This window comes from Pagrus pagrus (genome assembly GCF_965226575.1).
Source record: "Pagrus pagrus genome assembly, chromosome: 15".
Taxonomy (NCBI): Eukaryota; Metazoa; Chordata; class Actinopteri; order Spariformes; family Sparidae; genus Pagrus; species Pagrus pagrus.
The window spans coordinates 6,451,296-6,476,282 of record NC_140199.1 but is presented as its reverse complement, the minus strand read 5'-3'; the positions used below and the strand labels follow the sequence as shown (position 1 = coordinate 6,476,282).

Below are 24,987 nucleotides of genomic sequence, written 5' to 3'. Positions count from 1 at the left end.
AAGTAAAAGTAACTTACACATATTTACATGTATGTACTGTGTAATATGAGTCGACTGATGAGGCCTTGGCCGACAATCACATCTGATATTCAGCATTTTTCTGATTATCCCAATCAGAAATTTTTTTTTCGCCAATAAATTAATTTTAAAATGTCGCTGATGCAGCAGATTCTGCAAAGTAACTAGTAACTAAACTTATCAAATAAATGTAGTGGAGTAAAAAGTACAATTATTTTCCCCAAAATGTATCAAGGAGCAGAAAATGGAAATACAAGCACTTTCCAATTGTACTTGAGTACAGTACTCGAGTAAATGTACTTAGTTACATTACATCACTGAGAGATAAGTGACATCAACTACATAAACAGTCAACAACAGATCAATAAGATGTTTATTTTTACTGCAGATGATCATTTCAAACATCAGTTATCACCTGAAGAAAACAATAGTTGTCACAGACAGTCTCCAATTCTGTATCAAGTCACAACAACAACAACAACAACAACAACAACAAATATGATTTTATTTAATGCAGATCTATTTAAAACATCCTTGATATGATGACGTTTGCATACTTCACCGTGGCTTTAAAGGTTATCAGTGGCCCCGTTTTCATAAAAACATCCCTTAAAACTGTCCCCAGGATTAAAAACCAACGGCCTCTTCAGGACACGACACACTGTCTGAGGTTACTAGGATCACTCTCTCCTCCTGTTTGCCTTCCTGCTGTGTCTTCATCGTGTGGTAATGAACAGACAGGCTGCAGACAGACGCAGTGGAAAACAAGGTGAAGGCACGGGGGTTAATTTTAATCCAGCTAGGGAGCGTCTGGAAAGGTGAGCGCTGCACCTGCTGCGCGTAATTCACACGACCGGCACCAGATGTAAACCAGCACAGCGCAGACCGTCTCTGTATCCACCAGCTTACATTATCAGACACTAATCCTGCAGCTTTTTGTGATTTAATTCCTCTGATACTTTTCTACAACGCCAAACTGCTGCAGGTAGAACAGCCGGGAAGAGCAGGGAAGGGTTAAAACGCTCAGCTGGTCGGACTGCAGGGCTCCGTTTGTTGATATTGTGCGAGGACACAAACAAACGTGGTCGTGTCCGATAATGGATGCAGCAGGGTAACTTCTCCTGGTCCCTGCTTGTGATGCTGAACAGCAGCGGCGGCGGCGCGCAATTACGTAACACCCTCCTCTCTCCCTCCTCCTGTCCTGTGCGCTATAACCGGATCAGCGTCTCTCCTCTCCGGTCCTGCACCTAACCTGACACCGGGCAGCTCTCAGGTACGACACTGAACACGATTATGCATCGAGGTGGGTCTTGTTTTGGATGCTTTCACGGAGGATAAATGAGTTTTTCCAAACAGCGGCTCAGACTCCATGCTGTGTTTTGGGAATATTGTTGTGATGCAGAAAAAAGCGGGCTGCTGGTTAATGCGCATCATGGCGGAGAGGTTGACATTCACTTAAATCCTTCAAACATTTGATATAAAGCTTCTTGTTTTGGGTTTTTTTTCCTCCTCACTGTGCGCAGTTTCACCTGGTTTCGCACTTTTAAAGCGCACTGCGGCAGCTGTCGTGACGTTATATCCACAGTACATGAGTGGATGAGACAAATACGCGCATGTAGATGTTTGTCTGGTCCTGGCACAGAGTTCACCTGAGCAAGTCTGGCCAAGATCAAGTGGGGCTTCATGTTACAGTTGGATTAAGCTACAGGGCTTTTCCACCTGGAGGAAACTAGACCCCGATGAAATAAATCCTCACTCACCTGGAGGATCAAAAAAGAGGACTTTGTTGTGCCTGTGCAGATTGTTCCACTGAAGGTTATCACAATAACAGATTAACAGCAGTGTTTACTCTCCTCCTCCTCTGCAAATAACCTGTGTCAGTGCACTGCAGTGTCTGAGAAATGGCTGCTACCCCTATCAGTAATTTGGACCTGACAAAATGGAGGATTCTGGCTCGGGTTGAGGCTGTAGTAAGTCTGCGAAAGCAAAAGAAAAAAAGGGAGGGGGGGGGGGACGGTGCTGTGAAAACACGAGAGGCTTGTTTTGATGTGTCGGTGCACAACAGAGTCGGGACAGGAGAGGAGAGGAGAGGAGGGCAGGCTGGATGTGAGAGAGGAGGGCAGAGGTGTGGATGGATGGAGGCACAGAGTAGGAGGGGTGGAGGGTTTTGTTGGCGCAGTTCAGTGGTCATTGATCCGATTCCTAATTTTCTGAGATGCACCGTTTACGAAAACATCTCCTGTCTGTCAGGAGTAACCTCCTGTAAACATATCCACAACTGTAGAGACAGCAGTCTTCTTATTTGTGAGCTGAGGACCCTGGAGAGATGTCTTCGTTGTTCTGCGCCACTCACCTGGGGAGTCATTAGCACTCTACTAGTGTTTTTATCCCCAGTGCTGCAGCGAATCTTCATCTGTGATCTCATAAAGCCCAATCCAACAGTTTTAAATCACCAACATCTTTACTGTCTCTAATGGTTACAAATGAGTCTTTTCCACCCTTGAAGATTATTTTGCGACGCACAAACAACCTGTGCAATAACTAGAGCATGAAAGGTTTTTGTTTCCCACCGTGCAAACCACCTGCACCCCGTTCTAACTGTAATTTAATACTGTTTTTAGCAGACAGACAGTTTCCTGACCTCAGCCAGCTCCAGTCACAATGGGAAAGGAGAAACTCCACATCAACATCGTCGTGATCGGCCATGTGGACTCCGGCAAGTCCACCACCACCGGCCACCTCATCTACAAGTGTGGGGGCATCGACAAGAGGACCATCGAGAAGTTTGAAAAGGAAGCTGCTGAGGTGAGGAGCAACGCCAAGGAATCTGCCAATGTCTTTTCCTCAAGATAAAGGAAATAAATAATACAATAAATAACTAACTGTTCCTTATTTCTCAGATGGGGAAGGGCTCGTTCAAGTACGCCTGGGTGCTGGACAAGCTGAAGGCAGAGAGGGAGCGTGGCATCACCATCGACATCTCGCTGTGGAAGTTTGAAACCAGCAAGTACTACGTGACGATCATCGATGCCCCGGGTCACAGGGACTTCATCAAGAACATGATCACTGGGACCTCCCAGGTGTGTAACATGAGGATGCTCAGCCATTCTGTGTGCATTACATGCTGTACGGCAGTTGTGGGGTCCTTTTGTACGCCTGTGCCTCTGAGAAACAAAGACGGATGTCTGTCATCTTATCCTGCAAGTTATAGTACAACATACGGAGGCCACAAGGGGCAGGCAAAGAAATCTTAAACTCTGGTGATCCATTTTTTAAGTCTGAGCTAAACTGTTTTCTGTCCTGTGTTTATGACCTGAACACTGGTGGGGAAAAAAGTTTTGCCAGGATCTTTCTAAGTTCCTTCATTTTTTGCAAAAAAAGTTCAGAATTACTTTTTTTTGTAACCACATTAAAAGTTTTTTCTCCTGATTTTTTTTCATGTGTGAAACCAGGTCAAATTAAAAAAATGTACATCCTAAAAAAAATGTTTTTCCCTGAAATCTTTTTTCTTTTTCGACCAGGTTTCCCACGTGAAAAAAAGTTTTCCTTCTGGATTTTTTTTTCTCCTGAAAAAAACACACCTGAAAAAGAAAATTTCAGGAGAAAACTTTTTTCTTCATGTGAGAGTGATTTTTTTTTTTCCTAAAATGTTTTTTTAGTCACACATGAAAACAAATTTTCCTGACAAAAAAAAAAAAAAAAAAAAATCCCATGGAAAATAAAATTCACTCGGTTTCACACATGAAAAAAAATTCAGAAAATCTTTTTTCCTGAAATCTTTTTTTCACCCTTAAAAAAAAGGATTTCTAATAGGAAAAGGAAAAAAAAATCCTAAAATGTTTTTTGGTCACACATGAAAAAAAAGGAAAAGAAACCTCTGGATTTGCTTTTGATTATCATGTTGCGCCCCTGGTCTATGAGGAACCCAGGAAATAACATGATGTGCGTCTCCCCATTCTTTTCACTCCCAAGCAAGCCAGCGTCACAGAGGAGTTACATTCAAAGTAGCCTTTATTATATTATAGGGTCATAACAATCAGAATAACATGAATATTCACTCAGTTTCACACATGAAAAAAAATCTGAAAATCTTTTTTTTCCCCGAAAATCTTTTCACACATGAAAAAAAAAAAAAACTACAAAAAAATTCACAAAATCTCTGGATTTTTTTTTTGATTATCAGAATAACATGAAAATTCACCCAGTTTCACACATGATCAAAACTTTTAAAAAATCTTTTTTTCCTGAAAACCTTTTTTTTCTTGAAAATCTTTTTTTCACACATGAAAAAAAAATGCTAGAAAAAAAACCTCACAAAATTTATTTTTTTTGAAAAAAAAAAAAAAATCTCTGGATTATTGTGAAAAGAAAAATCTCATGATTGGAAAAAATGAAAGGAATCTGAGAAAGATTAGCAGAATAAAAAAAAAACTCACTCAGTTTCACACATGAAAGAATTTTTTATTTTCCTAAAATGCTTTTTTTTTGTCACACATGAAAGAAAAACATTGTCCTACAAAAAAAAAATCACTCAGTTTCACACTATAAAAAAATCTCTGGATTTGTTTTTAATTATCAGAATAACATGAAAATTCACTCAGTTTCACACACGAACAAAAAATTCTGAAAATCTTTTTTTTCTGGAAATCTTTTTTTTCCTAAATTTTTTTTTTTCACAAATGAGAAAAAAAATACTAGAAAAAAGAAATCTCATGGATGGAAAAAATGAAAGGAATCTGAGAAAGATTAGCAGAATAAAAAGAAAACTCACTCAGTTTCACACATGAAAGATTTTTTTTATTTTCCTGAAATGTTTTTTTTGTCACACATGTAAAAAAAAAAATCATCCTAGAAAAAAAATGAAATTCCACTGTAAAAAAAAATTAACTCAGTTTCACATTGAAAAGAAATCTCTGGATTTCACGGGAGAGAAAACAGTTTAGATCAGACTTGTCTTATTTTCCCCTCAGGGATTCTGTAAGAACAGGCTTTTATACCTTGCAAGACCATTCACCAGGTGAATAGTGTAAGTTGTCCACATTGTTGTATTTCAAGTTAGTAATACTGTTAAATATGCTATGGATTTGTTTTTGATCATCATGTTACGCCCCTGGTCTACGGGGAGCCCAGGACATAACATGTGTCCCCATTCTTTTCACTCCCAAGAAAGCCAGCGTCACAGAGGAGTTACATTCAAAGTGGCATTTATTATATTATAGGGTCATAACAATCAGAATAACATGAAATTCTGAAGATCTTTTCTTCCTGAAAATCTTTTTTTTCTGAAAATCTTTTTTTCCAGAAAATCTTTTTTTTTTCTGAAAATCTTTTTTTTTCTGAAAATCTTTTTTTTCCAGAAAATCTTTTTTTTTTTCTGAAAATCTTTTTTTCTCCTGAAAATCTTTTTTCCTGAAAATCTTTTTTTCACACATGAAAAAAAATACTAGAAAAAAAAAATCACAAAATGTATTTCTTTGAAAGAAAAAAAAAATCTCTGGATTATTGTGAAAGGAAAAATCTCATGGATGGAAAAAATTAAAGGAATCTGAGAAAGAATAGCAGAATAAAAAGAAAACGCACTCAGTTTCACAAATGAAAGAATTTTTTTTATTTTCCTGAAATGTTTTTTTTTTTTCACACATGAAAAAAAAAATTATCCTAGAAAAAAAATGAAATTCCACTGTAAAAAAAAATTAACTCAGTTTCACATTGAAAATTTCATTCAATTTTCATTTTCAAAATTTCACAAAATCTCTGGATTTTTGTGAAAAAAAAAAAATCTCATGGATGAAAAAAATGAATCTTTTCTGAAAATGTTTTTTCCTGAAAATGTTTTTTTCACACATGAAAAAAGATTTCTCCTAGAAAAAAAAATTCTCAGAAAAAAAAATTTTTCCTCCTGAATTTCTTTCCACTCGGTTTCACAAATAAACAAGAAAAGGAATCTTAGAAAGATTATCGTGGCTAAACTTTTTTCCCCAGCAGTTCTCAAGTCATAAACACGGGAGAGAAAACAGTTTAGATCAGACTTGTCTTATTTTCCCCTCAGGGATTCTGTAAGAACAGACTTTTATACCTTGCAAGACCATTCACCAGGTGAATAGTGTAAGTTGTCCACATTGTTGTATTCAAGTTAGTAGTACCGTTAAATATGCCAGAATCCATATCAAAGAAATGTTTATCAAATGTATAACTCTTAATTGTGTAGGACATGACCTATCTCACCTTGAGCCCTATTTGCATGGACTAGTATTACCTGAGGACTTGTAGTAATTTGTAATAACTGCTGAGGTCATCTGTGATCTAAATCCCAGGCTAATCTGTCGTAAATTACCTTCCACATTAACATTCACAGCTCAAATATGTAGACGAGATAAGATCGGCTGTATTGATGTTTTAAATTAGCGACAAACAGGGCCCAGTACGAATATGGCTTTTTTCTTCTACCGTTACACTATAAACGCTTGCCCTTAAATTAATGAATGCTATGGTCAAAGCTGCTGTGCACCAACAGTACTAACGTTCGATCTTTGCATCTTCAGGCAGACTGTGCTGTGCTGATTGTGGCAGCTGGTGTGGGAGAGTTCGAGGCAGGTATTTCCAAGAATGGACAGACCCGCGAGCATGCCCTGCTGGCCTACACTCTGGGAGTGAAGCAGCTCATTGTGGGCATCAACAAGATGGACTCCACCGAGCCAAACTACAGCCAGAAGCGTTACGAGGAAATCGTGAAGGAAGTGAGCACCTACATCAAGAAGATCGGCTACAATCCGGACACCGTTGCCTTTGTACCCATTTCAGGCTGGAATGGAGACAACATGCTGGAGCCCAGCCCCAATGTAAGTAGAGGACACAGAAGAGTGATGCAAATGCTAGAAAGATGAGCATGTTAGCAAGCTTGAATTTGAATACTAATTTGCATGGATGGTCCCAGGGATGGGAAGCTGTCGCACGAAGGTCAACCAGTTCCTGCGACTGTCAAGAGTTTCAGTGACCCTTTTCCCCTTCCAACAAAAATACCACAGCAGTGCTCTTGTGCTAGGTATTCAAATCAGCTCTATGCAACTATGGCTCATCAAAGGCCACTGTCAAACTTAATCTAACTTTTACCACAAAAAATGAGCCAACTGAGCCCTTTTGATCAAAATTAGTCTACCTAAAAATGTACTGCGACTAAAAAAAGAACAATCCAATTAGTTGTTCTTTTTCTGCTGTGATCCCAAACTTAAATCCTCTGAACTGAATATGGCACATTGTCTTTTTCTTTCTAGATGTCATGGTTTAAAGGATGGAAGATCAACAGGAAAGAAGGCAATGCGTCAGGGACCACACTGCTGGAGGCTCTGGATGCCATCCAGCCGCCCACCCGTCCAACAGACAAACCTCTGCGTCTGCCCCTGCAGGATGTCTACAAGATTGGAGGCATGTATTAAACTGATTAGAAGAAATTGATCAAGTTAAATGTTGTTGGAATAGTGGGTGGGTCTTATTGTGAAATGGGCTCTCGATCCATGGTGTATGAAACACCTCTTGGTCAGAGTATAGTCTGTTTTTTTCAGTCTACGTCCGAACTGCCTTCATGTTGACTTAAATGTCCTTCGCTAAATGCTCTCTGTGCTGAACCTCTTCTCAGGTATTGGAACAGTGCCCGTAGGCCGCGTGGAGACAGGCGTACTTAAGCCTGGCATGGTGGTGACCTTTGCCCCGGTCAATGTGACTACTGAGGTGAAGTCTGTTGAGATGCACCACGAGGCGCTGACTGAGGCACTCCCTGGCGACAACGTGGGCTTTAACGTCAAGAACGTGTCGGTCAAGGACATTCGCCGTGGCAATGTAGCTGGTGATAGCAAGAACGACCCACCGCAGGAAGCTGCCAACTTCACTGCTCAGGTAGACAATGCAAGGGATCTATTTATAGAAACGAAACATCAGCATGATTTAACACAATCAGCTCTTTCTTAAGTCAGAACTACTGATAGTCTGGATAAATATTTGTTTCAAAATCTATCTTTATGCTTCCTATCAAAAAAGTTTTCTTTGAATCTCACTTGAGCCCCAGTGGCAGTCACGCTGAAGGCATCACCCAGAGTTGACTCAAAATAAGACAATCCCAGCAATCATCACTGAAAGAGCCAACAGTCCAGTCTTTGCAGTAAGGAAGGACGTAATCTCTCTATTAATATGCCATCCGTGTTGTCTCTTTGCTTTGTAGGTGATCATCCTTAATCACCCCGGACAGATTAGTGCCGGCTATGCTCCTGTGCTCGACTGCCACACGGCTCACATCGCCTGCAAGTTTGCAGAGCTCAAGGAAAAGATTGATCGCCGCTCCGGCAAGAAGCTTGAGGACAACCCCAAATCCCTCAAGTCTGGAGATGCTGCCATTGTGGATATGATTCCTGGCAAGCCGATGTGTGTTGAGAGCTTCTCTGAGTACCCTCCACTCGGTAAGTTCAAGTGTAGAGGATTGAATTTCAACAGCTACTGATCGCACTTCTCCCCCCATCAAAGGCTTTATGACTCCACTGTAGGTCATAACTGTGGAAGCCCTGAGGGGCAAGTGAAGACATTGTTTGTTTTCTAAGTCAGATATAAATTGTTTCATCTCCTGTTTAGATCTTGAGAACTGCTGGAATTTTTTTTTTTTTTTTTTGCCAGAATAATTTTTCTAAGTTCCTCAAATTTTTTTTTTCATCTGTGAAAACGTGAAATAAATTTTTTTTTTAATTCAGAAAAAAAACAAGATTTTCATGTGTAAAACAGCGAAAAAAATGTTTTTTAGCCGATTTTTAAAAAAAAAAATTTTCCCAGGAGAATTTTTTTTTTCAATGGTCGATGCACGGACACAAACTTTCCTCAGATCATGTGTATAACTTAAAGTATAAAGCCAGGTTCCCGCAACGCAGCTTAACAGTTGTACACATTTTGAGCATAAAACATAAGAAAACACAAAAGTACTGTACTCGTACTGACAGTAACCTTTGTAACCATAAACTATGATGCAACATGAAAAGTCACATATATCAGAATGAGGCCATTAAATGTTCCTGTTTGATCTGACTTGCTGATAATACACAATATTCCACACGTGACACTGACTGCAGATTATAACGCATTCCTCACCAAAACAAAGACATGACAGTAATGTTACACAACCTGCTAATGCACAATAGATGTTTCTTGTGTTTAGTGTTTACAGAGAAATCAAAACTCCCCTGGAAGAAAACATGAATGCTTTAAGTTGTGTTTACAACATAAGGCAGTGGTAAATGTCACCCTCTTGTGGTCAAAATGAGTATTACAAAAACAAACACAATGAGCCCAATGAAATTTTCTCTTTTATGATTGATCAGACTTAGAAAATGGATCACCAGAGAACATTTCCTCACTTGCCCCTCAGGACTTCTGTACACACCAGATGAAAGCACCACAAAAAACATCAACCTTTACTTTTCTTCACCTTGCAGGTCGTTTTGCGGTGCGCGACATGCGTCAGACCGTTGCTGTTGGTGTAATCAAGGGCGTGGAGAAGAAGGTCTCCACCACTGGTAAAGTCACCAAGTCCGCCCAGAAGGCCCAGAGGAACAAATGAATGTTGTGCTACTCTGCCGACCCCAAGGTCTCCCAGGGCAGGACATCGGTCATCCAACTCCATCCCACAATTGGCTACTTCAACGTAATAATCAAAGACTGGTTAATCATCACAATGCATCGCAAAAGCATTCGAAGGAAAGAAAAAACATCTAGATCCTTGAGGCGGCACTCCTGACTCCATTTCCGTGGTTAGATTACCATTACGTGCAATGTAATATCAAACAGGTAGTTTTAAATGTACACTGTCAACTTGGCCCATTGCAATACCTTTCTGTCATATTGATATTGAGACATTGAACAATTAGAGGTCCTGAAATGTATCACCTCTTTAGCTCTCTGGAGTGCAGGTACTGGTCACTTTACATGGTACATGTCGTCCCGCTTTTAGTGTTTGTTTGCAACTCCATGGTGCTCTGTAGGAGCCTGTGGCAAGAAGTTAAAACTATGTTCTTCTGAGTGGTAGTTTAGTAGAACTTAGTGATTTGTTGTGTTTCAGCTTTAAAAAGTTCTCAAAACAAATGGTCGAAATGTGTCCTTGCCGAGGGACTCAGAGTAGGACACCTGTGGATTCTTAAGGCACTTTGATTGGCGTTTTGCTAACTTTGCACTTGCACTTGAAGAGCTTAAATTGGCATAAGCTACTGCACCTTACTGTAAGATGGCATGAGCCTCTTCGCAACATTAAACATGTTTCAACCAAAATGTTTGGCTGTGGTCTTTTATCAATACTTTACTTAACTAGATTTCTCAGGTATCTGAGTAGAGTACTTGAATATTTCTGACATATTTTTACACAAATGTCTCTACTTTCAACTTCTTACATTTCCAAAACAGGCTTGTTACTTGAGTTTTAATGCAGTTGAGAATTATAGATTATTTTTATTTTGCGTCCTAAATTTCTTTCTGTCCTGTGTTTATGACTTGAATAGTGGTGGAAAAAAGTGTGGCCAGGATAATCTTTCTAAATTGCTTAATATTATTTTCCATCTGTGAAAATGTGAAAAAAAAAAAGTGTGAAACCGAAAGACAAATAAAAACTTCAGGAGGAAAAACAAAAAAAAACTTTCTTGTATGAAAATGTGAAGAAAAAAAAGATTCAGGAGAAAAAAAAAAAATCAGGAAAAGAAAAAAACGCATGCGTAAAACTAAGTGAAAAAAAGTTTTGGCAGGAGAAAAAAAAAGTTTTTCTCCTACATTTTTTTTTCTGCTGAAAAAAAGAAGTTTTTTCACTCGGTTACGGACATGAAAAAATAAATTCTCTGGAAAAAAACTAAGCAACTTTTTTTCCCCCCACATGTTCTGAAGTCATAAACACAGGAGAGAAAAACATTTTAGAGCAGACTTAGAAAAGAGACACAGACAGAGAGGGAGACTAACGGGGAGAAAAGGCATTAGTGGGGGAATTTAATGTCCTGGGAGTCAGACTCAACAATCAACTATCTTTCTGTTGTGTTTACAAACAGCTCAGACGCATCCTACTGATTCTACCTTTAAGTTTAATAGTCTTTAAATTACATTAACATGACGTGAGGATCAGTTGGCTTTGCACAGGAATGCTGGTAGAAATGTCTTTCAGAGGGATACTTTTTCCTTTTATACTTTGAGTACATTTCAGAGCCTGTACTTTATTACTTTTACTAAAGAAGTTTAATCAGTGCTTCTACTTTCTTTACCCGAGTATCTGTACTTCTACTTCAGGGTAAAATGTGTGTACTTTTGCCATCTCTGCAAGGAAGTGATGCGTTAACAGATGCCTGTAACTTTCCAAATCTTTGGGACAAGTCTGACAAACATCAGATAATCAATACGCCCTCATGTCCACAAGATGTAGCTGTTGGTGTAGGAATAGAATAGAATAGAATAGTGAATTATTTTTAAATGAATTCGAAGAGGACCATATAAACACATCTACCATTAAAAATCAGTACTTTAATCTACCATGGGACACAAAATGTCTAAATATCAGATCCCTTCAAAGATTCAAACAGCTTTAGGGCTGTATGAAAGATAGTTAAGGGGCGTGTTCTAATACGCTTACCGGAACCACAGTGAGTTTAAGTCTGGCGGCAGTTTCATTCCTGTCATTGTGCCATCATGACGGACAGAGGGAGACCACGCAAGAACGAGAGTCCTGACACAAAGTGTGCCAAGAGTAAAACTAGACCTGAGGAAATGAAACCGGCATCTCTGCCAAGATGTGCAGGGAAAGAAAATAGAGAAGAGAGTCAGAGTGGCACCACAATGGAACCGAAACCAAAGGAGCAGAAAAAGAAAAAACACCCTGAGGAGAAGTCATCTGTACAGGGCACACGAAAGGAAGAGACCACAAAACATAGCACAGAGGGGCAGCAAAGGACACCTACAGATAACGCAAAGGCCAAAACCTGCGGTGCCAGGCCCAAAACAACAGAGGCGATAACAAAGACGCACACCACAAAGGATTCTCCAAAGGCTGCAAAAGCAAAAACATGTGGTGGGAAGACCAAATTGCAAGAAAAAATTCCAGAGGAGGTGACAACGATGCGGCCAGAGATGCCAAAGGACGCCACAAAGGCTTCTCCACAGGCCGCCAAAGCAAAACCACGTGGTGGAAAGGCACAATTACTAGTAAAATTTGCAGAGGAGCCATCAAAGGACAACACAGATGCTCCCGTACAGATCACAAAGCCAAAAGCCTGTGCTGACAAGGTCAAATTACCTCCACAATTTGTGGAAGAGACAGCAAAGAAACAGCTAGAGAAACCAAAAGACATCGTAAAAGCAAAAAGATGTGCTAACAAAGTGAAATCACCAGAAAAAGCTGCAGTGGACTCTACCCTCTCCACAACTCTGGACAAATTGAAGATTAAGAAGAACGAAAGATCAGACGCATCGGAAGTTGTCAATAAAATAACAAGTGCTATCATTACGCATATGAAAAAGAAAAGTGAATGCTTTAAAGAAGTAGGAGAACCACTACGTACTGGAAGTTACTATGAAAATCTAAAGGTAAGTCACTTTAGTTTAGAGTTTAGTTTGCAGATATACATCTATTCTCTGTACGGTTACTTATTTGAAGAATTATGTCATTGCATATTTCTGTGTATACAGATTTCTAATCCTGATGAGTTTGATGTCATGCTGCCCATGCCTGTCGACCGAGCGAGCGTTGAACCATTCGAGGGTGATGGAGCCTTTTACAGTGTGTCATTAAAGCGTGGCAGCAGCCCTCTGAAGAAATTTCAAGAGAACGACACCTTGTCTGCCAGTGACATGCTCACAGAGTTCAGGGAAGAAGTGAAGAAAAGTGTCAAGGGATTTACAGGTGAGCGTCAAAACAAGTACTTTTTAATTGTCAAGATATGAGAAGAGTTGGTCAAATGCAGTGTGGGAACCAGTAAAGGTGGCTTGCAAAGAGAAAATGTTACTATCTGTTATCATACTAGCAACCGTAACACCTTGCAGTCCTTTTTAAAGGATAAGTGCAACCAAAATAAACAATTTAATTATTATCCTCTCACCCCATGCACGGAAACTCAGCTAACGTTTTGTCATCCACAAACATTAAACAAGTAAAAGGGGACTTGTTTTAAAATGTTAATTCCTTTTAATGAAACAATAATCCTACTGGTTGAAATTTGACATTAATAAAGCTTGCGTTGCGGCTATAACATATGTCAATATTGAATGAAAATGATAAAAAAAGGGTGGAAATGTCTGATGTATCAACACTGTGAACATATTAATGAATGGAGAACATTTAGATTGTGTTTGTTTGTTCTTTCAGAATGGAAGGTGACAACAAAGAAAAGAGGTTGCCCTGCAGTAACCCTCATCACAACAGTAAAATCTATCACCATTTCACTGGATATTGTCCTCTGTCTCATGGTTAAATCAAGCTGGCCACCTTTCACCTCCGACGGCCTAAAAATAGAGGGTTGGCTGGGAACCAAAGTAAAGAGGGATTACAAGCTACGTGGTTATTATCTCGTCCCAAAATATGAAGGCAACGGTAAAAGGGAGAATGACGGGGTCCTTGCTAAGGGTAAGTCTTCTCTCAACTGGTGAACCATAATCAGATCTTGACTTTTAGAGCTTTTTAACATGTACGTTAAGCAGATTTATATTATAAGCTCGTGCCTAGAGTTCTAGTACTTGAAAGAAAAACATTTGCCGCCTGCCGCCCATTTGTCTGATGTCATGTGAGCACTTATGTGGCTTTCACAAAAGCATTTTAATGAATGAGAACTGGAAAAAAGGGGAAGCTTCAAGTTCCCCTGAAAGTTGATTATTTTGTCTTCTGTAACACACAGATTCTTGGCGGGTTTCTTTCTCCCACATTGAGAAGGCCATACTGAAGAATCACGGATCGGAGAAAACGTGCTGTGAAAAAGAAGGAGCGCGCTGCTGCAGGTTAGATTTGAATCTTTTAACTAAATTATGATTTTCTTTTGTCATCTTCAAGTCAAGTCAAGTCATCTTCTTTCCATCATATCTAAAGTTTGTTTGGAAATAATTTAATTATTGTCCTATTAGGCGAGAATCCATAATAGTCTGTTCCTTTCTCTTCACGTACAGGAAGGACTGTTTGAAGCTCCTAAAGCACCTTCTCAGTCTGCTGAAGGAGAGTGACTCTTCATTTGACAAGTTCTGCTCCTACCACGTCAAGACCACGCTCCTACATGCCTGCTGCTCCAGAACTAAAGACAGTGATTGGAGTGCCTCAAGTCTGAGCCACTGTTTTCAGCTGCTCCTGGATGAATTTGTAGCCCATCTTGAAAGCGGTAAACTCAGCAACTTTTTCATCCCAACTCAGAACCTGCTCTCTGGTCCTGGCCCAAAGAAATGTAAAAGTCTGGCTTGTCGTATCAGGGAGGAATGTGACAAGGACTTTCCTATATTCCAGTGACAACTTCACTACAAACTTCAAGTGTTTGGCTTGTGATATCATTTGAAACATCTTTAAAATACCTAGAAGTACCCCCTGGTGGTTATATGCCTCTGCTTTAAAGAGGGTAAAGCTCCTGAGAAGCTACAATATGGTACAAGGTCACTGCGACCTCACAATATGTAAGGTTGCAGTGACCTTTGCCAAATTTGAAGAAACTCCCTCAGGGCATTTTTGAGATAGTGCTTTCACAATACACAATGTCACGGTGACATTGACCTCCAAAATGTAATCAGTTCATCCTCGAGTCCAAATTGACCTATATACCAAATTTGAAGACATTCCCTGAAGGCATTCTTGAGATGTCGCGTTCACAAAATGTGAGGTTGCAGTGACCTTTGACCTTGGACCATCGAAATCTAATCAGTTCATCCTTGAGTCAGAGACATTTGTGCCAAGTTTGAAGAAAATTCCACAAAGCTACTGTTGGAAACTTCTGACATTAGGGTTTTCAGAAGATTTAAACTTCTTCCAACTCCTTTTCAAACATGGATTGCTGTATTTGAAACGTTTACTGAAACTTTGTGTTAATTATAATCTTGTTTTCTTTGTTTTGTTTTCTGGCCTTTATTTCATTTATCATTTTATTTTAAACATGTTTGAATAAATAAATACATTTTGCATATATTTCGGCTAAAATGTGAAATAGGGACATGAACAAATAAACCTGCGTGACTTTTCGATTACATTTGGTCTTTCATCTGCTTCTTTATGCCACATGATAATAAAATTGGTGATAGATTTCCAAGTGGTTTTGATATTATTGTGTTGAATGGAGATCAGTGGCTGCCTAAAGGGTAGAGAGCACACAATGAAATCTAAAACAATACAATGCCTAGTGAGCGGCAATGTTAAAGATAAATTATATGCAGTATTTGGATAAATCGTTGATAAACCCTCTAATGTTTGTGCTCACTGAGCCAGCTTCCTTCTCAGAAGTGCTGACTCTGTACAGAGGAAAAGAGAATAGAACAATATGATGATTGTGAAATGTTAAATTCAAATGGCAAACAACAGCCGCAGTCTAGTTTCTGTTTGACTTCCCAGAAACCGGTTCGACTACCTTACCCCCAGGCACTTGTTACTATGTCTGTGGAGGTACTGGAAATGGTGTAAAGCAGATTTAATCATCACTTAATCATAAAAAGGTAAATATGAAATTTACCAGGCCAATAAAATATACACCAGGTGTCAAGTCTCTTTTAAAGGAACATTTATTATACAGATTTCTTTCTGCCAAAATAAAGATATTACAATAAACTTAATATTCAGAGTGATACTAAGCACTGCTGTGGTTGGTGAGTGACACATAAAAAACAGTCAAAATTGTGCATTTTAAACATTTTTGAACAGCACGGCAACATGAGGTGTTACTTCCTCTAAGTGACAATGGATGATGATCTGGCAAAAAACAAAAACATTTTCAATAAAAGAAAAATCAGATGAAAAAATTAAATATATACATGAAAAATAATTTACAATACAGGCGATGTCAGATCCTGCTCAACCCTGTTGAGAGAAGAAGCACAAGGAAATTAACTTGTGTCCTAAATTATTATTCAATCTGAATATCAGATGAATTCAGTACAATCTTTACAATAGAAATCTTTTAGGTTTCTATCTGTATATTTATTGACAGTGCTATGTGTGAACTTACGTGGACAAACATGCATTAGAATCCCCAGTTCTGGCTTCGATCCCTGCCTCCTCTACCTCCACCATCGCTCCTCCCCCATCCTCCTCCTCCTCCTCCTCCGCCATCTCTCCTCCCCCATCCTCCTCCTCCTCTATATCCTGATCCTCCCCTGGGGTCAGACATCTCCTTCTCCCTCTTGTGCTTCTCGTATCTCTCCGCCATCATCACGAGTTCCTCTGGGACCTCCTGCAACAAGAATCACCAAGATTGCGTACACTTTACTATGGTTTGCTAGATGTTCTAGTTTTAAGATTGATACATTTAAATAAGATTGATGATGAAAATGCTTTTCATCTCAGCTTTAAAGACGTAAATACAACTTGGCAACTAATCACCTGACTGTCCAATGTGTATTTTCTCATGAATTAAAACACAAAATCAAACCAGCCATAATGGGTATAACGCTTCCTACGGATGAAACCCACTATAGCCCTCTGCGGTTTATTCATAAACGATATAAAAGCCTCTTGGTCAGTCCGCTTTGAAATTCCAACACAACATATAAACTGTGCATGCCTGATATTGATATATCAAATAAGCTTCTGACCTGTCCTGCTCGCTCCAGGATGTGAATCAGCTCAGGTGCCATCCTCCAGTTGTCTCTTGTTACCAGGGTAACAGCCTCCCCCGAGCGTCTGGAACATAAATTCATCAAATCACAAACTAGGCCAATGAAAGTCAGACGCCGGCTGTGATAATCATATGAACCCTGGTGAATGCAGGTCAGCCTTACCCTGCTCGGCCTGTGCGGCCTATGCGATGGACATACTCTTCTATGTTACGCGGGAAGTCAAAATTAAAGACATGAGTTATGTCGTGTACATCCAACCCTCGAGATGCCAAGTCTGTGGCAACCAGGATCCGAACTCGACCTTGAAAAAGATAAAATACAGTATTCTTTGGTTAACTTTGACTGTTCAGATTTCCCGTACGGTGGCTCCTTGTCACCAAATAATCATCAACATTTTAAAGCATTTTTTAAAACAAAACATCCTTCCTGTGACGTACTCTCTTTAAAGTCCTTGAGGGCTTCTTCACGGTCACACTGCTCACGGTCACCATGGAGACTTTGCACAGCCAGACCCTGCAGACACATGTCGCTGGACAGATCATCAGCCCTGAGATTTATTGCAAAAGGAGACGCAATCAGACACCGGAAATTGCTAGTGTGGGTGGTAAGCAATCGTATTTAACTAAACTCCCTTGCCTACAAGCCATTAAGTTGGTGACCGACTCTCAACTCACACAAGCTTCTTGCCAACAAAGATGAGGACTTTATCCTGAGGCAGCATGTTTCTAATGAAGTCAAACACGTAGTCCTTTTTCTCTTCTTCATGGACGATGAGCACTGTTTGCTGCACTGTGTTAACCGCCTAAGACCCAGAGAAACATAGGAAGCATTTAAACAGATAATCCAGCACACTGCATTTCAAAGTGACTTTCTAACAGACATTTAATATCTGCTAACAACAAATAATGAAGAAATATTTTAGCTGTTTTTGTAGCAGAGAAACAGTCAGCTCCAGTATTCAAGTGGGACAAAGTAGAACACAGAATTTTCCACCTACCGCCAAGTCCAGAGTGCCCACATAAACCATCATGGGATTCTTTAGGTAGGATTTGGCCAATCGTCTCACACCAGTCGGCCAGGTGGCACTGAAATACGGGAATTTACAAGTGACGGAGGATTATTTTCTAATCTATAACTTACATCATAGAAGACAAAAAATATCTGCAAGGTACAGTGTGACAAAGTCAATGAATGTAGCTGTGAATTTGTTATATGATCTTTTCCTTCATTACTACATTAATTTCCTACATTGACATGTAAACAAGTCAATTACACTCAGTTGTGAGACAAATATGGTTTTCATGCTCAAGGCCTGCAAAGCAAATGCTTTCCTTCTTAGGCTGCATCTGTGCCGTGTCCTGCTCTTTAACCATGTGACAAACATTTGTTTAAAGTGCGTCATGCGTCTTGACTCATACCTGGTCATGACAGTCTGTCGGTCTGGCCGGATGTCCAGGAGAATCTTCATAATCTGTGGTTCAAAGCCCATATCTAGCATACGATCGGCCTCGTCCAGCACCTTTTCGCAATGATCAGAGCAGTTATGAATAACAACACGACAGAAAACTAGGATTACCGCCACTAACAAGTCTAGTTAAATTTTTTCATAGCGATGTGATTTTTCGGCAAAATGAGTTCAGAGGGCTGATGGTACAATGACAATCCCCTGAAGCTCAACATCTTTAAAACCGATGAGCTTGATGTGGACAGCAATGCTTCAAATATGGATGTTTCTGCAAAGATGGTAGAAATTATAAAACGTGGATGCTTCAGACAAATTTTCAACCCAGCAGCACAGGAGATCTCTACAATCACCACAGTTTCAAGGTGGACACCCAAAATTAGCGTCACCAATTCAGTATCCGACCAAATGCAATAACTGTTAAAGACTTTAACTATGATGCCCCTTTGGTAATGGAAATTTAAGATACATTTCACTATTTCAGCTTTTTGCATTTTATTTTATTTCCTATTTATTTGTGTTGTGTAGTTATGTAAAATAAAGGCTTTAGCTAATATGATATATTGCCACAATCGCTCCATCTGTTCCTGAGTTATAGTGTTGAATAATGGCCAGAGAAGCGTTTTAGTAAAACATGTATGATGTCACAGTGAAGTTGACCTTTGACCTTTTGAATATAAAAGGCCATCATTCATCCTATTAGATATTTGTGTGAATTTTCATCATAAGTAGTGGATCCATTCCTGGGTTATGGCCAAAAACAGTGAACTCTGACCACCAAATTCTCAATCATGTTTATCCTCAAGTCCAAGTGGACATTTGTGCCAAATCTGAAGAAATTCCTTCAAGGTGCTCCCACGATATCAGTTTCACGAGAATGAGACTGATGGACAAACCATAACCATAACGATATAAAAGCAAGGTCACATTATTTAAAGTGGACCCACCCAAACAGTAAATCATTCTCACACTAAAACCAACAAGCACACACACAAACAGCTGACCAAGTAGGTGATGGAGCGAAGATTGATGAGCTCATTCATCTGCAGATCGTTAAGTCGGCCTGGTGTAGCGATCACTATGTCCACTCCGCTCTTCACCAGGTTGATCTGGCCTCTCCTATCCCCTCCGCCATAGATACAGACACTGAAAAGGTACAGAAGGAAGTTATTCTTAATGTTGCCTATGTCTCAATCAATTACAGACCAAGTTTATTGTTAATGACTTGTGATAACATTATACTGGCACACCTTGTGTAGCCTTTATAGCGATACTTTTTGCACTCAGTTTCAATCTGCAGGGCCAGTTCTCTGGTGGGAGTGAGCACCAACATGCCTGGACCGCCTCGCTCAGCTCTAGGTCTATCAAGGAAGGAGGGACAAAAGATAGACAGTTTGACAAACAGGTACAAATATCAAAGCTGCACAGATGAAAGAAATGAGAAGAAACAGGCCTTCACAACAACTACAAAACAAGATTAAATGTGCTGACAGGCTGAACAGGTCCTGGACTCACATAGGCTGTCCATCCATGTGGATGAAGCCTGGCAGCAGATAGGCCAAGGTTTTCCCTGTTCCTGTCTGAGCGATGGCTATTAGGTCATCCCCGCTCAGCAACACTGGCCACGCCTGAGACTGGAGAGAAATGGGCAAAAACATTCATACAGTTACACAAACAAAAAGATTAAAACTAACTTTAACATATACACAAAACCACAACCGGTTAAGACGGACAACGCAAGTTACTGCTCTGAAAATACTTTTTTTCCCTACATAGAGACCATGTGAAAACATAAGAAATTAATTAAGTCAAAATTTTGAACTTTCAACCTCCAAAATTTAAGTCTAAGCGCAGCTGGATGTTGGCTTTCAAGTATGGCCTTTTTGAGACAGGACAAATTTTACATGATTAACATAAGAAAACAATACAATTTGTCAATATTTAAATGTTACGGTAAAATGTGCATATGTTCAAATTTAAGAACTCCCATTATAAACTCCTTTCTTAATAAAGACAAATCGAGTTTCTTTTGAGACTGTGGGAACTGAACAGTGTACTGAACAAGTCATGTTGGCAAGGGAACATTTTTTTTAACGATCGCCAAACAGGTTAGCACAGATACCACTGTGACAGCCTCACACTCGCAGGTATTAGTAGGGTGAACCCAACTTAAAGGGTGGGGCAGTGAAGCAGCTTAATATCTAACAAAAGATTGAAGTGTTTGCCAGAGCATTACAGAGTCGGCTGTGCCAGTATTTGAAACCACAGGGGTGTAATTTTACATTCCATTTGAGCAAGCCTCTTTTCGTGAAATGAAAGTGAGATCAAGGAGGGAGAGTGATGCAACACATCCGGTCTGAGAGCTCCTGGAAAAGTATGGATACACAGCCAGAATCTATTGAAATCAAATTCATAAAACATGAGTCCTTTGCCAAGTCTTTCAGAGGAACAAAAAACAGTATGTGCATGGCAGAGCACATTTAGTGGAGAATGCCCTCCGAGAACACCAACTATGGGAAGGAAGCAACTGCATTCAGTGTAAACATTTTATGTGACCAAAGTAAAGGCTGTTTACTGAAGTTACCACAGGGACAAGAGGATTATAATTGTAAAAACTGATATTTTTAGACCGATAGAAGGCCCAGAAGGTTCACAGAGTAAAAAAAAAAAAAAAGTCTGCATCACACTTGTTGCGTGACAACTCTCAGTTAGCAGATTACATATGTTTGCATGCCTTAACAGCAACTTTAGCAAGTAGGAAACCATCCTTATTGAGCAAGACAGTAAAGAAAGGTATAATTCAATTATTTCCTAAGGCAGTTGTGCTTATAGAGCTTCTAGGGTGCTCTCATTACTGTCAATACACAATAAAAACTCTGAATAATTGTTCTGAACAAAAGGTGAGGTTCAAGAGCCTCTAAATTATAGAGCTGTGAATAATATTTGTTTCTTGGCTCAGTTCTCTACATAGTGAGTTACTTAAAACTAAGTTTAATTAGATTATGTAAAAATATGACGACTTTCCTTTCATTTCTGCTTTTTGGTCAGACTGACGCCACATATGTTTTTCAACAAAATGGCTCAATATTTCCGATCAAGGCTGCCGTTAATGTGGGTGTTTCCCAGCTTTGATCTTCGGAAATCATGGGGATTGCCCATAGCAACAGGCAATGAATAGGACAGGTTACTGCAGGTGCGTCTGATGTTGCAAAATCTACCCAAACACAGTATACACACATGGAACATTTTGTTCCAAAATAAGGTGCATGTTTTTTTTAACAACTTGTATATTTTTGAGAGAAAAGGGGAATGTATTTCCCTGTTAACAAGAAAATACTTTTACACAGTAATTACCCAAAATACCAATAATGTAACTTGTTGTTTCAATCAATGTGGAGCAATATAGGACTGATATAAACATCTGCTACAGTTGTCCATGATTGGAGAATAAGGGCTTTTATATTCTGCAGTAATACCTCACAGTATAATTAATGATAAAGTACAAAATAAAACTGCCCAGGTACAAGGCTCATACCTGGATCGGGGTTGGTTTGACAAAACCAACTCGCTCAATATTTTCCATGATCTCTGGATAACGGTCAAAGGCCTCAAGAAAAGTGCGACAGGGGTTGAGAAAGGGCCGCTTCTCCCCCTCTTCCTTCAGGTCATCCACAAAGATATTGTTGTTCTCCTTCCTGTGAAAAATTTTTTTATTTTAATATATATCTTTTTTTATTTTAAAATGCAAACCATTTTCACTGCAAAATAAAAGTAGGAGATCTAACACTTAAGCTGTTTACAAGAAGGGGATGAGCAGACTATACTTCCTGAGAAAGCTGAGATCCTTCAATGTGTGCAGCAAGATCTGCAACGTACAGTTGGAGATCTTTTATCAGTCTGTGGTGGCCAGTGTACTTTTCTTACCTGTGGTTTGTTGGGGAAGCAGCATTGGAGCCAGCAATACCAATAAACTCAACAAACTCATTAAAAAGGCTAGCTCTGTGACTGGCTGTGAACAGGAGACTCTGGAGGCTGTGGTGGAGAGGAGGACACTGAAAAAACTGTTATCCATCATGGATAATCCTCTCCAACCTCTCCACCTCACACAAAAAACAGGAGAGAGATCTCTGATCTCTCTACTGTTTTTTACTTTATAACATGTTTACATCTGCACATTCTAGGTTCTCTTCAATCTATTTTTATCTATTTATATTACCTGTGGTTCTATTAATGCACACTCATATGTACATGTTGGTTCTGTTATTGCACATGTATAGGAATTGTTTATTTCTTGTACAATCGCATAGATTATTATTGTTTATAGTATAGTTTGCACTGTGTACATACATTGTATATATCTTGCTTTCTATTTATGTTATGTACAGAGTGTTTTTGTTTTTCTTTCCATTTGCTGCTGTGACAAAAGAATTTCCCAGTCTGGGATCAATAAAGTAATTCTATTCTATTCTATTCTATTCTATTCATTTACAAGAATTGTAAAGCAGACCCAGACTTTGACCCAGAGACAGACAGCTAAGAGAGTTTATAGGTCAGGGTATGATGTAACTATAGTACTTTGTCCTGCACAACCAGATTTGGACCTCTGTCAAGCCTATGTTGCCAACTACTCACACCCTTGTCATGAGGCCCTGAACCACTGACAAATTCAAAAACAAGCTGGCTTGTAGGTGTCAACAAGACACATTTGCGGTGGATAAATGGTGCCACCTATTTGTCTAAAGCTGTAACAGAAAACATCACTGGCACAAACCTCTTCAGGGAAACTCTTTTTTTGGAGAAATTCTCAGCAACAATTGGAGCTTTGAGGTTTTGTAAGCTTGTCAGTAACACACAAAGACAAAAAGCCACTGAAACATAGACACTGGCAGATTTACCTCCACTCACTGACTTCCTCTGCTGTCAGCATGGAGACACACTCTGCCTCAACGTAAAACTTCTTATTCAAGGGTGGGAGGTCTAAAGGAGGTTACAAAAATTACAGAAATATTCAAAACCATTTTCACAAATAAAATTCTGATGTCATGTCACAAGGATAAAATAATAAACATGAGCTAATAACAAATACAAACACAAAGGGAATACAAAGTAGTAAGTGGTTATCATAGGACAGAATTTTAAATTAAACAATGATCGTGAATTGAAAGTAAAGAGTCTCCACTTTAATTAAAGGGCATCTTTAATCATTGCTTTATTTGAAATCTATTATGCAGCAGTGCAATCAATACTGTGTATGTACAGAAGTGACAATAAACGAGTCCTCACCCTTCCACTTGAGCTCCTCATACTTGGCCTTGTTCTCCCGGATGTTGTTCCAGTCTATGGGTGTATGGGTCGGCGCGACACTTGCAGCCTGTAATTCTGAAGCAGAGCCATTATGTCCTCCTTCATCAAATTCCCCTCTGTAGCGTCCTCCACCACCTCCTCCGTAGCCTCCTCTGTAGCCACCTCCTGTATAGCCTCCTCCTCTGTAGCCTCCTCCATCTCTTCCTCCTCCAAAACCTCCACCCCTACGAGGACCTGAGAAACTGGTTAGTATGCTGCAGGAGATTCATTTTCATTGACGGTACAGACATGCATCAAGTAACAGAACCTAATGTTAAAATATTTTTGGAACAAATAATCAATACAGGAATGAACAGGACATTAGCACCAAAACACGTACAACTGCAAGGTATCCTTTTAGGATCAAGATCAACACTTTCTGGAAGAATGCCTTCATACCACTGCAAAATTGAGAGTTGCAATCAGACACCAGGTCTTCAATCATCTCCTTGGCCTTCTGTTGGGCAGCAGAGGATCCAAAAATAGCCACCTCAGCTTCATGGTCCCCATTATTTATCTATAGAAAGAACAGCAGAGTTATACACGGGGAACAAAACTAACATCCTATACATAAACTGACCACAGTGCCTGTTGCAGCTCTATGAACAACATAGGTCCACTCGCCTTGATTCTTGCCCCGGAGCTCTCTTCAAGTTCACGAATTTTGGCCCCTCCGCGACCTTTAACAGGACCCAAAATGAACATCGAGTACAACCAAAATCTCTGCACATCAAAACAGTAAAACACACACACACACACCCACACACTACCTTACAGCCCATTGGACTTGGCAGAATGGAGAACACGTGGACCAAGCTAACTTCTAAGTTGATTTAGCATAAATAGCTAACAGCGAAGTCAAGCGAAATCAAGCTAGCTAGCTACAAAGTGTGTAGCAGTTAGCATTTGAAAACACAAATAACTGCTTTACAAAACATACCTATTACCCTCCCGACTGAAGCATTGTCCACACTGAGAGTCACAGGAGGGGAAGAGTCCGACTTTTCATCGCCAAAGCTGCGGTGTCCGGTGCTGCGGGTAAACGACCGTCCGCCTCTCCAACTTCTGTCCTCGGACACCTCGCCGCTTCGATCAGCTCTGCCCTCTCTTGGGGCTCCGAACCGGGTCCCGTTTCTTACACCGAAAGACACATTTCCCCTTGGAGGTTCACCACACGGTAAGTTCCACTCGGTCGGAGCTGGTTTTGTCGCAGGCCTCTGGATAGCAACGCCGCCTTCGTCGTACTCATCTTCCCAGTCAGACATTTTAAATTTGGCTCCCCACCTGCCTGCTGGCTAGCTACGCCAACCGTCAATCACCAGTATGTCGCCTTCACGTCCTCTCTATAAGCTCGTATTTCTGACCATTAGATGGAT

At 39.8% G+C, this 24,987-nt stretch overlaps 3 protein-coding genes across 5 annotated transcripts; 2 read left to right on the top strand and 1 right to left on the bottom strand.

The window, feature by feature from the left end:
* The first annotated feature begins 1,113 nt into the window (after positions 1–1,113).
* On the top strand, positions 1,114–10,330 carry eef1a1a (eukaryotic translation elongation factor 1 alpha 1a). Of its 3 annotated transcripts, none has more exons than XM_084375760.1 (8): positions 1,114–1,291; positions 2,643–2,823; positions 2,919–3,098; positions 6,561–6,857; positions 7,290–7,440; positions 7,652–7,908; positions 8,231–8,465; positions 9,486–10,330. In XM_084375760.1, the coding sequence occupies exons 2-8, from the start codon at positions 2,680–2,682 to the stop codon at positions 9,608–9,610; spliced, it is 1,389 nt and encodes a 462-aa protein (XP_084231886.1). In that variant the 5' UTR covers positions 1,114–1,291; positions 2,643–2,679; the 3' UTR covers positions 9,611–10,330. The 3 variants fall into 3 exon arrangements, with proteins under 3 accessions (XP_084231886.1, XP_084231887.1, XP_084231885.1); XM_084375761.1 differs by having other exon boundaries at positions 1,114–1,321; positions 2,640–2,823; XM_084375759.1 differs by having other exon boundaries at positions 1,118–1,291; positions 2,640–2,823.
* Positions 10,331–11,552: 1,222 nt separating this feature from the next.
* cgasa (cyclic GMP-AMP synthase a) lies at positions 11,553–15,287 on the top strand. The gene is made up of 5 exons (XM_084375269.1): positions 11,553–12,600; positions 12,703–12,916; positions 13,379–13,636; positions 13,905–14,004; positions 14,170–15,287. Exons 1-5 carry the CDS (start codon positions 11,707–11,709, stop codon positions 14,498–14,500), a joined length of 1,797 nt encoding a protein of 598 aa, XP_084231395.1. The 5' UTR covers positions 11,553–11,706; the 3' UTR covers positions 14,501–15,287.
* A 448-nt stretch (positions 15,288–15,735) lies between these two features.
* On the bottom strand, positions 15,736–24,915 carry ddx43 (DEAD (Asp-Glu-Ala-Asp) box polypeptide 43). Its single transcript, XM_084375529.1, has 17 exons — positions 24,552–24,915; positions 24,236–24,291; positions 24,011–24,128; positions 23,552–23,806; positions 23,164–23,245; positions 21,804–21,963; positions 19,784–19,902; positions 19,519–19,629; positions 19,273–19,414; positions 18,225–18,325; positions 17,804–17,891; positions 17,481–17,608; positions 17,244–17,353; positions 16,969–17,107; positions 16,783–16,870; positions 16,197–16,421; positions 15,736–16,048 (listed from the first exon to the last, which is right to left on the bottom strand). Exons 1-16 carry the CDS (start codon positions 24,874–24,876, stop codon positions 16,212–16,214), a joined length of 2,232 nt encoding a protein of 743 aa, XP_084231655.1. The 5' UTR covers positions 24,877–24,915; the 3' UTR covers positions 15,736–16,048; positions 16,197–16,211.
* Positions 24,916–24,987: the final 72 nt, after the last annotated feature.

Excerpts from the sequence above, each read along its gene's own strand:
- cgasa (XM_084375269.1), top strand. The coding sequence starts at position 11,707 with ATGACGGACAGAGGGAGACCACGCAAGAACGAGAGTCCTGACACAAAG. Across the intron at positions 12,601-12,702 it reads GTTACTATGAAAATCTAAAG|ATTTCTAATCCTGATGAGTT; the intron begins GTAAGTCACTTT and ends CTGTGTATACAG. Across the intron at positions 14,005-14,169 it reads GAAGGAGCGCGCTGCTGCAG|GAAGGACTGTTTGAAGCTCC; the intron begins GTTAGATTTGAA and ends CTTCACGTACAG.
- eef1a1a (XM_084375760.1), top strand. The coding sequence starts at position 2,680 with ATGGGAAAGGAGAAACTCCACATCAACATCGTCGTGATCGGCCATGTG. Across the intron at positions 6,858-7,289 it reads TGCTGGAGCCCAGCCCCAAT|ATGTCATGGTTTAAAGGATG; the intron begins GTAAGTAGAGGA and ends TTTTCTTTCTAG. Across the intron at positions 7,909-8,230 it reads CTGCCAACTTCACTGCTCAG|GTGATCATCCTTAATCACCC; the intron begins GTAGACAATGCA and ends TTTGCTTTGTAG.
- ddx43 (XM_084375529.1), bottom strand. The coding sequence starts at position 24,876 with ATGTCTGACTGGGAAGATGAGTACGACGAAGGCGGCGTTGCTATCCAG. Across the intron at positions 23,807-24,010 it reads CAACTCTCAATTTTGCAGTG|GTCCTCGTAGGGGTGGAGGT; the intron begins GTATGAAGGCAT and ends CCAGTTTCTCAG. Across the intron at positions 17,892-18,224 it reads CGACAGACTGTCATGACCAG|TGCCACCTGGCCGACTGGTG; the intron begins GTATGAGTCAAG and ends CCCGTATTTCAG.